The sequence below is a fragment of the Capra hircus genome, chromosome 18 (assembly GCF_001704415.2).
Source record: "Capra hircus breed San Clemente chromosome 18, ASM170441v1, whole genome shotgun sequence".
Taxonomy (NCBI): Eukaryota; Metazoa; Chordata; class Mammalia; order Artiodactyla; family Bovidae; genus Capra; species Capra hircus.
Genome location: NC_030825.1, coordinates 35,775,378 through 35,788,657, shown reverse-complemented (window position 1 = coordinate 35,788,657; position 13,280 = coordinate 35,775,378). Strand labels below are relative to the sequence as shown.

At 34.7% G+C, this 13,280-nt stretch overlaps 1 protein-coding gene across 1 annotated transcript in view; it reads left to right on the top strand.

The window, feature by feature from the left end:
* The window catches only part of TERB1 (telomere repeat binding bouquet formation protein 1), a 29,627-nt gene continuing 19,698 nt past the window's right edge, over nt 3,352–13,280 (top strand). Inside the window, exons 1-7 of the mRNA XM_005692107.3 lie at nt 3,352–3,411; nt 8,051–8,161; nt 8,339–8,467; nt 10,203–10,334; nt 11,459–11,519; nt 11,614–11,729; nt 11,831–11,953. Of these exons, the coding sequence (XP_005692164.1) occupies nt 3,369–3,411; nt 8,051–8,161; nt 8,339–8,467; nt 10,203–10,334; nt 11,459–11,519; nt 11,614–11,729; nt 11,831–11,953 (715 nt within the window). The 5' untranslated portion in view covers nt 3,352–3,368. The remainder of the gene's footprint in view (nt 3,412–8,050; nt 8,162–8,338; nt 8,468–10,202; nt 10,335–11,458; nt 11,520–11,613; nt 11,730–11,830; nt 11,954–13,280) is intronic.

Genomic DNA, 13,280 nt, shown 5'->3' with positions numbered 1-13,280 from the left:
TGTAGTTTGCCCTTCCTCTTGGGAAAGACGTCTATCAGTTACTTCTGGAAACTGGGATGAGGTGATGCGGATGGATGTGGACCGGGGGCTCCAGGCTGCTGAGGCTGGGAGTGCTGATGTAGTGAAATGGCTCCTGGTACTGGCAGCCTGTTTCTGGACCCGATCTAGTGTTACTTCTCAACCTAGACTATTGTAAGAGAAAGTTTAACATTACTTGCATTCTGACCCTTTCTCCCCTGCCTCGCCTGCTTTAGAGGAATGTTTCCACGCGGATGAGTCCAAGCTGGGAACCCACTGTCAGCTACTTAGTGGTGTCATTTATTGTGGGATTTTCACCCCTGCCAGCCTTATCCACAGAATGATGTCATTTATCTTTCTGATATTTTGGGGGTGCTATTTAGATTTCCAAAAGGTTTTCATGTTAACATATTCTAGACCACATAAATAAGTAATGTTCAGCTCCTTTACTTGCTTAAGTTTTAATTTGAGTTTGGGGAATTAATATTGAGTGAAACCTGTAGACAGGATAGTTTCTGGTACCTGAGGGGTGAGGGGGGTGATCAGGGGAGGAATCCCTCTTTTCCTCTTGTGAGAATGCAGTAAATGATTTTGAAATCTTGTTCATGACAGTTTGCATCTATTCACTAAGTTCTGAAAATACTTAACAATATGCTTTATTGGGGCAGGTGCTTTTGTTCTTGGGAATATACTGTATTTTATACTTTAAAATTAATTTTATAATTATTAATCACTTGAAAGTTATAACTTGTCCTTTGCCATGGATGTTTTTAAATATGTAGCAAGTAAATATGATGACTTGTTTTTAATGTTACTAGATATTTGGCAAAATACCTTATTTTGCTGTGTAACTATTTATTAAAAAATGGTATAAAAAAGACAGGGGACTAGAAGGTAGTTTGTGTTGTCAGTTTCAATTTAAAAGTTATATCCCTCTTTAATGATGAAAATCTTATTAAAAAGCAGATTGACTAATTAAATGAAGGAACTAGTCCTTAAACTCTCTCACAAAGCAAAAACCTCCATGTATGATACAATGGACTATTTTTTTAGCACAAGTATTTTTAATTGGAAGATAATTACTTTACAATGCTGTGTTGGTTTCTGTCATACAATAGCGTGAATCAGCCATAAATAGACATGTGTCCTCCCTTTTGAACCTCCCTCTCACCCCTACCCCATCCCACCCTTCTAGGTTGTCACAGAGTACCTGGTTGAGCTCCCCATGCTTTACAGCATCTTTCCACTAGCTTTCTGTTTTACACGTGGTAAAGTATATGTTTCAGCGTTACTCTCAATTCATCCCACCTTCTCCTTCCCCACTGAATAGACTAATTATTCAACAGATTGTTTTTTAATCTAGTCTTTTTCCAAATCTTAACCCATTTGCTTATAGGCAATTCAGCCTTTAAAAAAGAATGAAAATTTTCCTGTATACTTTTATGTATATGTAGTATGTCTGTTTATAACATGTCACCAAATTATATGTAGGAAACACAATAACAGGGGATAAGAATGTAGCCCTTACCTCAGTTTTATTGATTCTCATTTCAGCTCTGTCACTTACTAGCTGTTTGAACTTGGACAAATTGTTACTTTCTCCTCGTCTATCCTTATAACTCCCTTGCAGTGTTGCTGTAAAGACTAAAAATAACAATATTTATAAGGTTTATAGAGGTATACAGGGCCTGATCTACCATTGGACTTGCTGAACATTAGAAGCTTCTATTACAAAACCTGTGAAAAATGAAAAACAGTGAAATAAAACACTACCAGCTAAAGACAACAAGTGTTAATATGTTGCTGTTTTCCATCTAATTTTATGTTTGCCTCTAGATAATTGGGGTCATACTGTAGATAAAATTTTGAGTCTTGCTCTTTTTGATTATATTGTAACATAAGCATTTTTCCATGTTATCAAACATTTCAAGTAAATGTCAATATTCTTGTAACAATATCCTATCCGGTGGATATACTATGATATACCTACCCATTCCTTTTTTAATGGAATATTTAAGTTAAAAAACTGGCAAAACTAGTAAACGTGTGTGTGCATGTGTAATAAGTCACTTTAGTCACGTCCGACTCTGTGTGACCTTGTGGACTGTAGCCTGTGAGGCTCCCCTGTCCATGGGATTCTCTAGGCAAAAATACTGCAGTGGATTGCCAATGCCCTCTTCCAGGCGGTCTTCCTGACCCAGGGATTGAACCCATGTCTCTTGCATCTCCTGCATTGGCAGGCATAGGGTCCATGGGGTCGCAAAGAGCTGGACACAACTGAGCAGCTGAGCTGAACTGAACTGATTGGCAGGCAGATTCGTTACTGCTAGCACCAGCTGGGAAGCCCCCAGAAAATATGTGTATATTACTTTATAAAAGATTTGCATATTTATCATTAAATTTTTTGATGGGAATTTTAATTTTGAGAGTAAGAATGAGCAATAAATAATTGTCTCCCTTTAACTATATACTATTGGGTTAAATAAGAATTTTTGAATTCTTTGAGTCCTGATTTATTGTTCTAAGAAGTTGACTGGACTCTGATATATTTTTCTAAAAAAATCAATTTAGCATTTTAAAGTAAAGAATGTGAGAGGCCATATTAGGGTTGCCAGTTATTTTAAAAATTCTTCTAATGGATTATAAACAAAGATTTAAGCTTGAAAGTAAGCAGAAGTTGTTAGAAAAAAAACTTTAGTATTAAGCTAAGCTTGTGAAGAGAAATGCACATCTAAAGAGTGTGTGTGTATTTGTATTTTAAATCTCTGATTAATGGAGGGGTGTCCAATCTGAAATGATGGGATGAAAATTTACAGAAAAGGAAATAAGGAAGGAGGAGCAGAGCAGTTAGATTTAATCAATAATTCATGTGTTTGTTTAATAAAACCTATTGAATGCCTGTAGCACTTAAGAATGTGAGGTGCATTCATGTATGTTTTCAATTTTAATTCTTGTAACAACTCTATAAAGTTGGAAATTTCTATTTTATAGATGAGGAAACTGAGCCACAGAGAACTTAAGTATACCTAATATCTAGTAAGTTTCAGGGGCTTCCCTGGTGGCTCAGTGGTAAAGAATCTACCCTGCCAGTTCAGGAGATGTGTGTTTGATCCCTGGGTCAGGAAGATCTACTGGAGAAGGAATTGGCAAGCTAATCTAGTATTGTTGCCTGGGAAATCCCATGGACAGAGAAGCCTGGCGGGCTACAGTCCATGGGGTTGCAGAGTCGGACACTACTGAGCACACGTGTTCTTTTCCTACTCCTTTGCATACTGCACTTCTGGAAATCTCAAAATAGATTTAAATTGAGAGAATACCTTTATCTTACAGATGAAATATAAGGAAAAAGAATGCAGACAAGCATGGAAAGTGAGGACACAAAGAAAATACAAGGTGAGAAATTTATGGATCATATATCTGGGATTTGTTTTTTAGTCTATTTGTGGAATATACTACAGATTATCTGACAGGCTCCAGGAATTGAAAGCATTATTCAGTAATTTATATAAATATTTATTAAACATCTAATCTGTACCAGTCACACTGACTTCAGGAAACTGGCATTCTAATGGGAGATGGCATGCTGATAATTAGAATACCATATGATAGCTGATTCAATGGAGGTATATGTAATAACAGTGGAAACCTGAGAGGACCGCCAGCAAATTTCAGAGCTATCTTCAGAAAAATGGAAATTTAATTCATGGAAATGGAGGAGGTTAACCAGAGAGGAAATACTAAAATATAATAGGATGGGAAATAGTACTCCCTGGCCGACCCCATCACATCAGGGTTTGGCTGAGGAAGAGGACCACCCCCAAAAAAGACTAAGAAAAACATTTCAGAAAGGTAAAGAGACAGGAATGTGGTATTTTGGAAATTAGCCTTATGAGAATGCTTTGAGAAAGGCATTCTCATTACCCTCATACCCAAGAGGCTCAGTCTTAAATGTCACAGATAATGACTGAAGTATCCACTGGACTTAATTTGTTTTATTAATAGTAAACTTAATAGATTTCAGCCAGATTGCAGTATATTGAGGTCTGGGTGGGAAATAATCTGGAGACAGTATGAATAGCTTGGTGCTGGTGGTTTAGTTGCTAAGTCATGTCCAACTCTTTGCAACCCCATGAACTATAGCCTGCCAGGCTTCTCTGTGGGATTTCCCACAGAGAGTGGGTTGCCATTTGCTTCTCTAGAGGATCTTCCTGACCCAGGGATCAAACTCAAGTCTCCTGCATTGCAGGCAGATTCTTTACCGTTGAGGCACGAGGGATTCCCATGAATAGCTTGCTCTTCTTCAGAGCTTATCTGAAGATATATGGCAGTAACTAGACGGCAGTTGGACTTCCCTGGTGGCTCAGACGGTAAAGCGTCTGTCTACAATGTGGGAGACCTGGGTCCCATCCTTGGGTTGGGAAGATCCGCTGGAGAAGGAAATGGCAATCCACTCCATACTCTTGCCTGGAAAATCCCATGGACAGAGGAGCCTGGTAGGCTACAGTCCATGGGGTCGCAAAGAGTTGAACACGACTGAGCGACTTCACTTTCCTTTCATTTCCTAGAGGGTGGTTGTAATGTTAAGGATCTTATAAGAGGTACAGAGATAAGAGAATTTGTGAAGGGACTTACCTGGTGGTCTAGTGGTTAAGACTTCACAGTTCCACTGTAGGGGGCCTGGGTTCTGTCCCTGGTTAGGGAACTAGATTCTACATGTTGCAACTAAGAGATTGCATGCCACAACTAACAAGATCCTGCATGCTGCAACTGAAAAGACCCCTCATACTCCAACTAAAAGATTCCACATTCCAGAAGAAGGTGGGAGATCCTTCATGCCACAACTAAGATGTGGCGCAGCCAAATATATTTTTATAGTTTCAGATTTTACATTTAGAACTATAGTCTATTTTGAATTAGTTTTTGTATACAGTATGAATAATGGATTCAAGTTTTGTTTTATTGTCTTTTTGAATATGAATATCCAGTTGTTCCAACACCATTTGTTCAAAAGGCTATGCTTTCTTCTCTACATTGCCTTTGTAAAAAAAAAAAAAATAGCCACTCATATGTATGGGTTTATTTTTGAACTATATTCTGTTTCATTTATCTGTTTATCTGTTGATGCCATACTATACTCTTGATTACTGTAGGTTTGTATTAAGTCTTGAAGTTAAAGAGAGTTGAGTCTTCCATCTTTACTCTTCTCTTTCAGAATTGTTTGGCTATCCTAGGTCCTTTGCATTTCCGTATGAATTTTTAAATCAGCTTGTCAACTTGTACCAAAATAGCCTGTTGGGATTGCATTGAATCTCTAGATCAATTTGGGGGAGAACTGACATCTTAACAGTATTTAATCTTCTGACCCACGAACAAGGTGTATCACTTCCTTTATTTCAGTCTTCTCTAATACCTCACAGTATTTTTTAGTTTTTATTGTGTATGTAATTCACATCTTTTGCCAGTAAAACTTCTTTTTCTCTTTTTTGGCCACACCTTGTGCAGGATCCTAGTTCCCTAACCAGGGATCAAACCTGTACCACCTGCAATGCAAGCATAGAGTCTTAATCCCTGTACCACCGGGGAACTTCCAGTGTTTCATATTTCTTATGCCATTTTAACTGGCATTGGTTTTGAATTTCAATTTCCAATTATTTATTGCTGGTATATAGAAATGTTACTGATTTTTGCATGTTAGTGGATATTCTGAAACCTTACTATACTCACTTATTAGTTCGGTAGCTATTTTGTAGATTCCATCAGATTATCTACATAGAAGGCCATGTCGTATGTGAATACTGATAGTTTTATTACTTCCTTCCCAATGTGGATGCCTCTTCTTTTTTCTTACCTGATGGCACTGGCTAGACTCTCTGCTGCTGCTAAGTCGCTTCAGTCGTGTCCGACTCTGTGCGACCCCAGAGACGGCAGCTCACCAGGCTCCCCTGTCCCTGGGATTCTCCAGGCAAGAACACTGGAGTGGGTTGCCATTTCCTTCTCCAGTGCATGAAAGTGAAAGTGAAGTCGCTCAGTCGTGTGACTCTTAGCGACCCCATGGACTGCAGCCTACCAGGCTCCTCCGTCCGTGGGATTTTCCAGGCAAGAGTACTGGAGTGCAATGATAAATGGAATGTTAAATAGAATGACATTGGCTAGCTTCTCCAGTACAATGGTAAACATCTCTGTCTTGTTCCTTAGGGAGAAAGAATGAATTCTTTCTCTGCTAAGTATGATATTTACTGTAGGGTTTTTGGTAGATATACTTCATCAGGTTGAGGAGGTTCCTTTCTATTTCTAGTTTGCTGAATTTTTTTTTAGATCAGAAATGAAATTTTATTTTATCAAATGCTTTTTTTGCATATACTGAGATGATGTATTCTCTTTTAGTTTGTTGTATTATATTGACTGATTTTTAAAATCATAAACTAATCCTGCATTCCTGGGATAAACTCACTTGGTCATGATGAATTAATTTTTCATTCATTATTAATTTATTAATAAATTAATTAATTTATTTTTGAATTCAACTTGTTAAAATTGTTTAGACTTTTTTCCATGTATGTTTGCGAGGGATATTGGTCTGTAGTTTTCTTTTTTCCTTTCTAATGACTTAGTTTTAATGTTAGAATGAGGAAATAATACTTTCCTAAAACAAATTATAAAGTATTATTTCTCTTGAAACTTTTTGGAAAACTTTTTGTAGAATTGACATTAACTCTTCCTTAAATGTTGGGAAGAATTTACAGATGAAGCCATCTGAACCTGGGGTTTTCTTTATAGAAAGGTTTTAAACTATGATTTCAATCTGTTTCATATATATATATAATATTTATTTCTTCTTAGGCGAGTTTTGGTAATTTGTTTCTTTGAAGCAACTTATCCATTCACCTAAGTCGTTGAATCTGTAGGTATGAAGTTGTACATGACCATTATTATCTTTTGAATATCTTTAGAATCTATGTTGATGCATCTGTCTCAGTCTGATATTGGTAATTTTTATCTTTGCTCTTTTTTTTCCTGATCAGTTTGTCTAGGGGTTTGTTCGTTTTACTGATGTCCTCGAAGACCCAGCTCTGTAGTTCGGCTTAGATCTTTATGATTTCCTTCCTTCTGCTTATTCCTTACCCTTTCGCTAGTTTCTTTAAGGTCGAAGCTGAGATCATTAATATGTGACTTTCTTTTTTTAAAATGTAGACATTTAGCATTACACATTTCTCCTAAACACTGATTTAGTAGCATCCCACAAGTTCTTTTTGTTTTTTTTGGAGGTGTGTATGCTTCATGGCTTGTGGGATCTTAGTTCCCCAACCAGGGATCAAACCCAGGCCCTGGCACTGAAAGTGCTGAGTCTTAACTACTGGACCACCAGGCAATTAGTACATCCCACCAATTCTAATATACTGTATTTCACTGTCATTCAGTTCATTCTAAATAAATATTTAAACCAAAGTAGAAGGCAATGGCACCCCACTCCAGTACTCCTGCCTGGAAAATCCCATGGATGGAGGAGCCTGGTGGGCTGCAGTCCATGGGGTCGCTAAGAGCTGGACATGACTGGGCAACTTCACTTTCACTTTTCACTTTCAGGCACTGGAGAAGAAAATGGCAACCCACTCCAGTGTTCTTGCCTGGAGAATCCCAGGGATGGGGGAGCCTGGTGGGCTGCCATCTCTGGGGTCGCACAGAGTCGGACACGACTGAAGCGACTTAGCAGCAGCAGCAGCAGCAGCAGCAACTTTAATTAAAGAGAATAATACTTGTGTTTTCTTTTCCTATATTTTGTGCGAGGGGGAAATCAAATAATTATAAGAAGCTCATTTCAAATTGTTTTATTTAAGGAGCATCTTTCTTTTACATATTTTTATTCCTTGTTAGATTTTTTTAAAGTAATACATATTACATATTATTTAATACATAATTATTAATATATAATACATATTGTTTAAATAAACAAAAATATGTATTTTGAGGGTGAAACTTAAATGATTAGTTTTTGAAAGGAAATGTTTAAAATAATGAAATTTTTGTTCTTTAGAAGTGAAGACTGACCTGAACTTATTATTGGAGTGTCTGAAGTATCAAATGGACAATGCTTTTTCACAGAAGGAAGCTTTGGTTACTATTCATTCAATTTGCCAACAAAATAGTAAGATATGATAGTGAAATTTTGTTTGTGATTCTTTTTAGTATTGTGACATATGAAATATGCATTGTTCTTTCTCTTCTATTCAGTTATTTTATATGTTACTATGTTCATGTGATTTATTGTCCTTAAAAGAATAATTATACTAAATCTTCTTTGTTTTGTCTGCACGTTTTACAGGTAATGCAGGTCTTTATTTTCGGGAAATTGGTGGTTTGATGTTTGTAAAAAATCTTGCAAAGTCAAGTGAACATAGTATGGTAAAAGAAGCAGCCTTATATACATTAGGAGCTGTTGCAGAACAAAATGGTAAAATATGAAAACTTTATTTCACTGTCCAATTAATGCATGCCAAAGATTTTATTTAACTTTTTAACTAATGAGGGAAGTAGTAAAATGTTATAGCTGCTTCAAAAGTAATGGCAAAAAACAGTGCTGTAGACATTTGGGAAAGCTGAATTTTATGAACAGGTACATAACTAGTCAGTGTCTGCAGGTCAAAGATCAGTTGCATTCTACTGGTCAAAATGTTTTGCGTTTCTGTGGACAAGAATAACTTGTGTCACTATCAGTTTTCTAGAGTTATGAAATAGCCAAAGACAGTAAAAGGCACAAATAATCTAGAAAGAAGGCTAGATAGGACGTTCAGTACTTGTTATCATCCATTTCCAAATCTTTCATAATTTTTTTCTTGCCATTAGTTGGAAACATTTTTTTTAACTTTGTCTTTTACTGTGCTTATCCTTTTTTTTTTTTGCCCATACAAAAGTTTTTTTAATTTTTATAAAAATAAATTCATCATTCTTTTCCTTTCTTGTTTCTGAATTTTGAATCAGAGGAAGTTTTCCCATATTCCCAGGTTATAGAGGAATCCACACACATTTTCCTTTGGTACTTATGTGACTTTATTTTTTACTTTCACATGTTTTATTCTTTTTGAATTTTCCTGGGGTATGAGATGATGAATGGTTCCAGTTTTATGTGGCAATCCAGCTATCCCAACACTTCTTATTGTAAAGTAGACCTTTTTCACATTGATTTGAGATGCAGCCACTATCACTTTGTGAGTCTACCTCTAGTTTTTCTATTCTGTTCATTGTCTGTGTATCCGGGTACATGAATCAGAATATTATGGCAGCCCACAACCATCTTGTATGTGGATAAAGATGTTTTGGGTGCTTGGCCGTGCAGTTGTGTCCGACTCTCTGTGACCCCACTGACTGTTTCCTTCCAACTCCTCTGTCCATGGGATTCTCCAGGCAAGGACACTGGAATGGGTTGCCATTTCCTTTTCCATGTTTTGGGTGTGGCTGACAAAAATATTTTTTCTGTAGTGTACCGGAAATGAAGTTAAATCTAAACCATCAATTTGTCAAATAACTTTATATTCTTATATTTTCATCCATTAACTTCATCACTTGTTTTGAGAATAAGTTATGCTGTAGGTACTGGGGATAAATAAGAAATTGTCTTTGCCTTTGAGAGAGTCTAAAAACTGTTCTAGACACTGAATATATGTGTTCAAATTATTATTTACAATTCTGCTTATTGCATGATTATCCCCAAAGAACCCCTCCTTATCAGGTAGGTATCATTTTTGCTTTTTGGAAAGATATTTTTATATCTAGAAGAGTCTTTAAAAATAGCATGACTATCATTTACCCCTCTTTTCTAAAACAGGTTTCTGAATTTTCTTAAATTTTTCTTTGGCTACACTTTGTTACTTATCCTCAAATTTTGGGGTCATGTTTTATCTTATATTTTTGTTAGGATTAATTTTGAAATGTAGTTACTGAAAATTCTATGAGATTGCAATACGTGCTTTAGAACTAGGTCAAGTACTTCTGATTAAGATACTGCTTCTTTGGTCTGTTAATTGAGTAAGCACTTAAATTTGTCAGAATTTGTTATATGACTGATGAATGTCAGTGAAATGAGACTTGGTTGAGAACCATCCATAATGGCAATTTTATATTTTGTTAGCATATTTTAAAACTTGTTTGTGCTAATACATAGAAATTAAAATTATATTTTCATGTTTCAGTTTACTGTCAGCAGACTTTGTGTACTTCAGAATTGTTTGAAGACTTAATTTGGTTCTTATCTAACAGTGATTCAAACACAAATTTGAAAAGAATGTCTGTCTATGTTATTTTGGTTCTGGTTTCAAATAACAGTAAGTACATTCTCTTATGTTATAGAAATATTTTTAAAAATAATAAATTGGAACACATTATTAATCTTTTTATTCTAGTCAGTGGCTTTTATTTTTTTAATTTTTTTTTCCCTGCTGCCCCCCAACCTTTTAAAACCTTACTAACTTTTAGAATTACTAGCTCTAAAGACAATATTATCTAAAGACAATATTATTTGATATTTATTAATTAAAAAAAATAGTAAAGTAATTTGTATTATTTAGCATTGAAAAGGAATGGCATTAAAAGCAAAAGAGAAGCATTTAATGAATTGTTGTTTTGACACTAAGTCATGTCCAACTCTTTTGTGACCCCATGGACTGTAGCCCACCAGGCTTCTCTGTCCAGGGGATTTCTCAGGCAAGAATACTGGAGTGGATTGCCATTTCCTTCTCCAGGAGATCTTCCTGACCCAGGGATCGAACCCACGTCTCCTGCATTGGCAGGCAGATTCTTTATTGCTGAGCCACCAGGGAAGCCCCACTTAATGAATTAATTTGGTTGATTTTCCATTGAATTGGCCATTCAGTTATCATATTTAAGGTCATTATATCAGTCAGCAATGACCTTAAATTTCATGTAGCTCTTGGCTAAAGTTTTACTTTGCTTTTGTTGTTTTAGTTTTTATTTTGGAATAATCTTTCACAAAAAGTTGCAAAGATAGTATATAGAGTATTCCTGTATACCTCTTGCTCAGGCTAAAGGCTATTTTTTTGTTGCTTTATTTAGATCTTCAAATTGTTAGAAATTTTATATGCATTTAAATGCTTCTAGATTTTATTTTTTCAGTTTTTAATATTTTAAATTATTTTTTTCTATTTTGGAGCATATTTTGGTACTATAACACAGAACTATGCAAAATAAATGTTTTGTGATTTTTAGAGGAAATTTGAATACTGTCATTCTCTAAGCATAAGTAATATATTTTCCATAATAATCTTGATTATAGATTTTTTACCTACTGTAATTCTGTATTATATTTTATAATACTTTAAAATGACCGAAAGTTATTTATTAAAAGTACTGCTTAAATGTTGTTTTCCACTTGTGCAAAATTATTTTCTAAACAGAAATCTTTCATGTAATACATGGCAATTTTTTTAAGGGACTGGACAGACACTTGTGAGAGAAACAGGTTGTATTTCAGTTCTGTCACAGTTGTTCAAGTAAGTAAATACATGTTTCCTATTATTAATTATTCAGAGCTTAATACCTTAACACATATGTATTAATTACTTTCTTTACTCTTTAACCTATTAGGACTGTTCTTTCAAAATATGAGTTGAATTTGTCAGATGAAAGTGCTTTGCAGCGTTATCAGTTGTGGTCTTCAGTGTGTAGTACTCTGTGTGTCTGTGTCAACAATCCTCAAAATGGTAATTATCTCAAATATTTAAATATAAAAAAAGACTAAAAACAAATAAAAAGTTGATATTTTCCAAGTATACTAAAATATGATTGGCTTTATCCCTTTCAGATGAAAATCAAATGGTTTGCAGCTCACTTTTTATGCATGCTAATGACTGGCTGATAAATTGTATGAAAGCTGAGATAATTCGCCCTATTTGCTCATTTATTGGACTCACTCTTGCAAATAACAGTAAGTATTCATTATTCTCCAGGCTTTATTTGAAGAAATATATTTCAAAGCATAACCTATTGAATTAATTAATGAACTCCAGTAAATTGGGTCATTTTGGATGCATTTTACTATTGTATAAGTTAAAATCTTATACATAGAAAAACATAGCAAAACTATAAAAACCCACATAGAGTGTTCTCTGAAAAAATTAGAAATTAATAAAAATAAAACATCTAGAAAAGTCCCTAATATCTAGAAATTAAGCAACAAAATACTAAAAACCCACATCAAAACAAAAACACAAACCTATGAGTCAAAAAAATTACAAAGGAAATTAGAAATGTTTTTAACTTAATGATGATGAAAACACAATATTTTTAGATGGAGATTTATAGCAGTAAGGCTTGCATAGGAAAGCAAAAAGGTCCCAAATCAATTATATTAGATTCCGCCTAAGAAACTAAATAATAAAACAAGTTAAAGTCAATGTAAGCATAACAAAGGGAATAATAAAGAGAAGATTAGCAATCAATGAAATATAAAAAGAACAGAATAGAGAAATAAATTAAACCAAAAACTAGATCTTTGAAAAGATCAGTAAAATGGATCCTTTACCAGACTAATCACAAAATAGAGAGAAGGCCCAAATTATGAGGAATATAGCTTTATGCCACTAAATTAGATAACTTAAATGAACTGGACAAATTCTTTGAAAGACAAGCTACAAAATCTCACTCAAGAAGAAATATATAACCTGAGTATTCAGTATCTAACACGGAAATTGAATTCGTAGTTTAAAACCTTAACACAGAAGAAATTCTAGGTCATAAAGGCTTCAATGGTAAATTCTACCAAACATTTAAGGAAAAAGCATTCTACATAAATTATTTCAAGAAGCAGAAGTAGAAGAAACACTTTCTAACAAACTTTTAAGGCCAGTGTTATTTCCATACTAAAGCTTGAAAAAGGCATTACGAGAAAACTATAGGCCAATATCCTATATATATCTAGATGTAAACATCCTTAACAAAATATTAACAAATCAATCCAGCAAAATATAGAAAGGATAATGTATTCTGATTAGGTGACATTCATTTTAGGAATGCAAGGTTGGTTTAACATTAGGAAATTCACAGTATTCATAGGCTAGAAAAGAAAAACTATGTGATCTTCAAAGATGTAGGGAAAGCTTTTCACGTAATTTAACATACATTCATGACAAAAGATTTTGGTGAGCTAGGAACAGGAGGGAACTTTCTCAATGTGGTGAAGGGCCTCTAGAAAATATTATAGCTAATATACTTAAATGGTGAAGGAATTAATGCTTTTCCCCTAAGATTGGAAA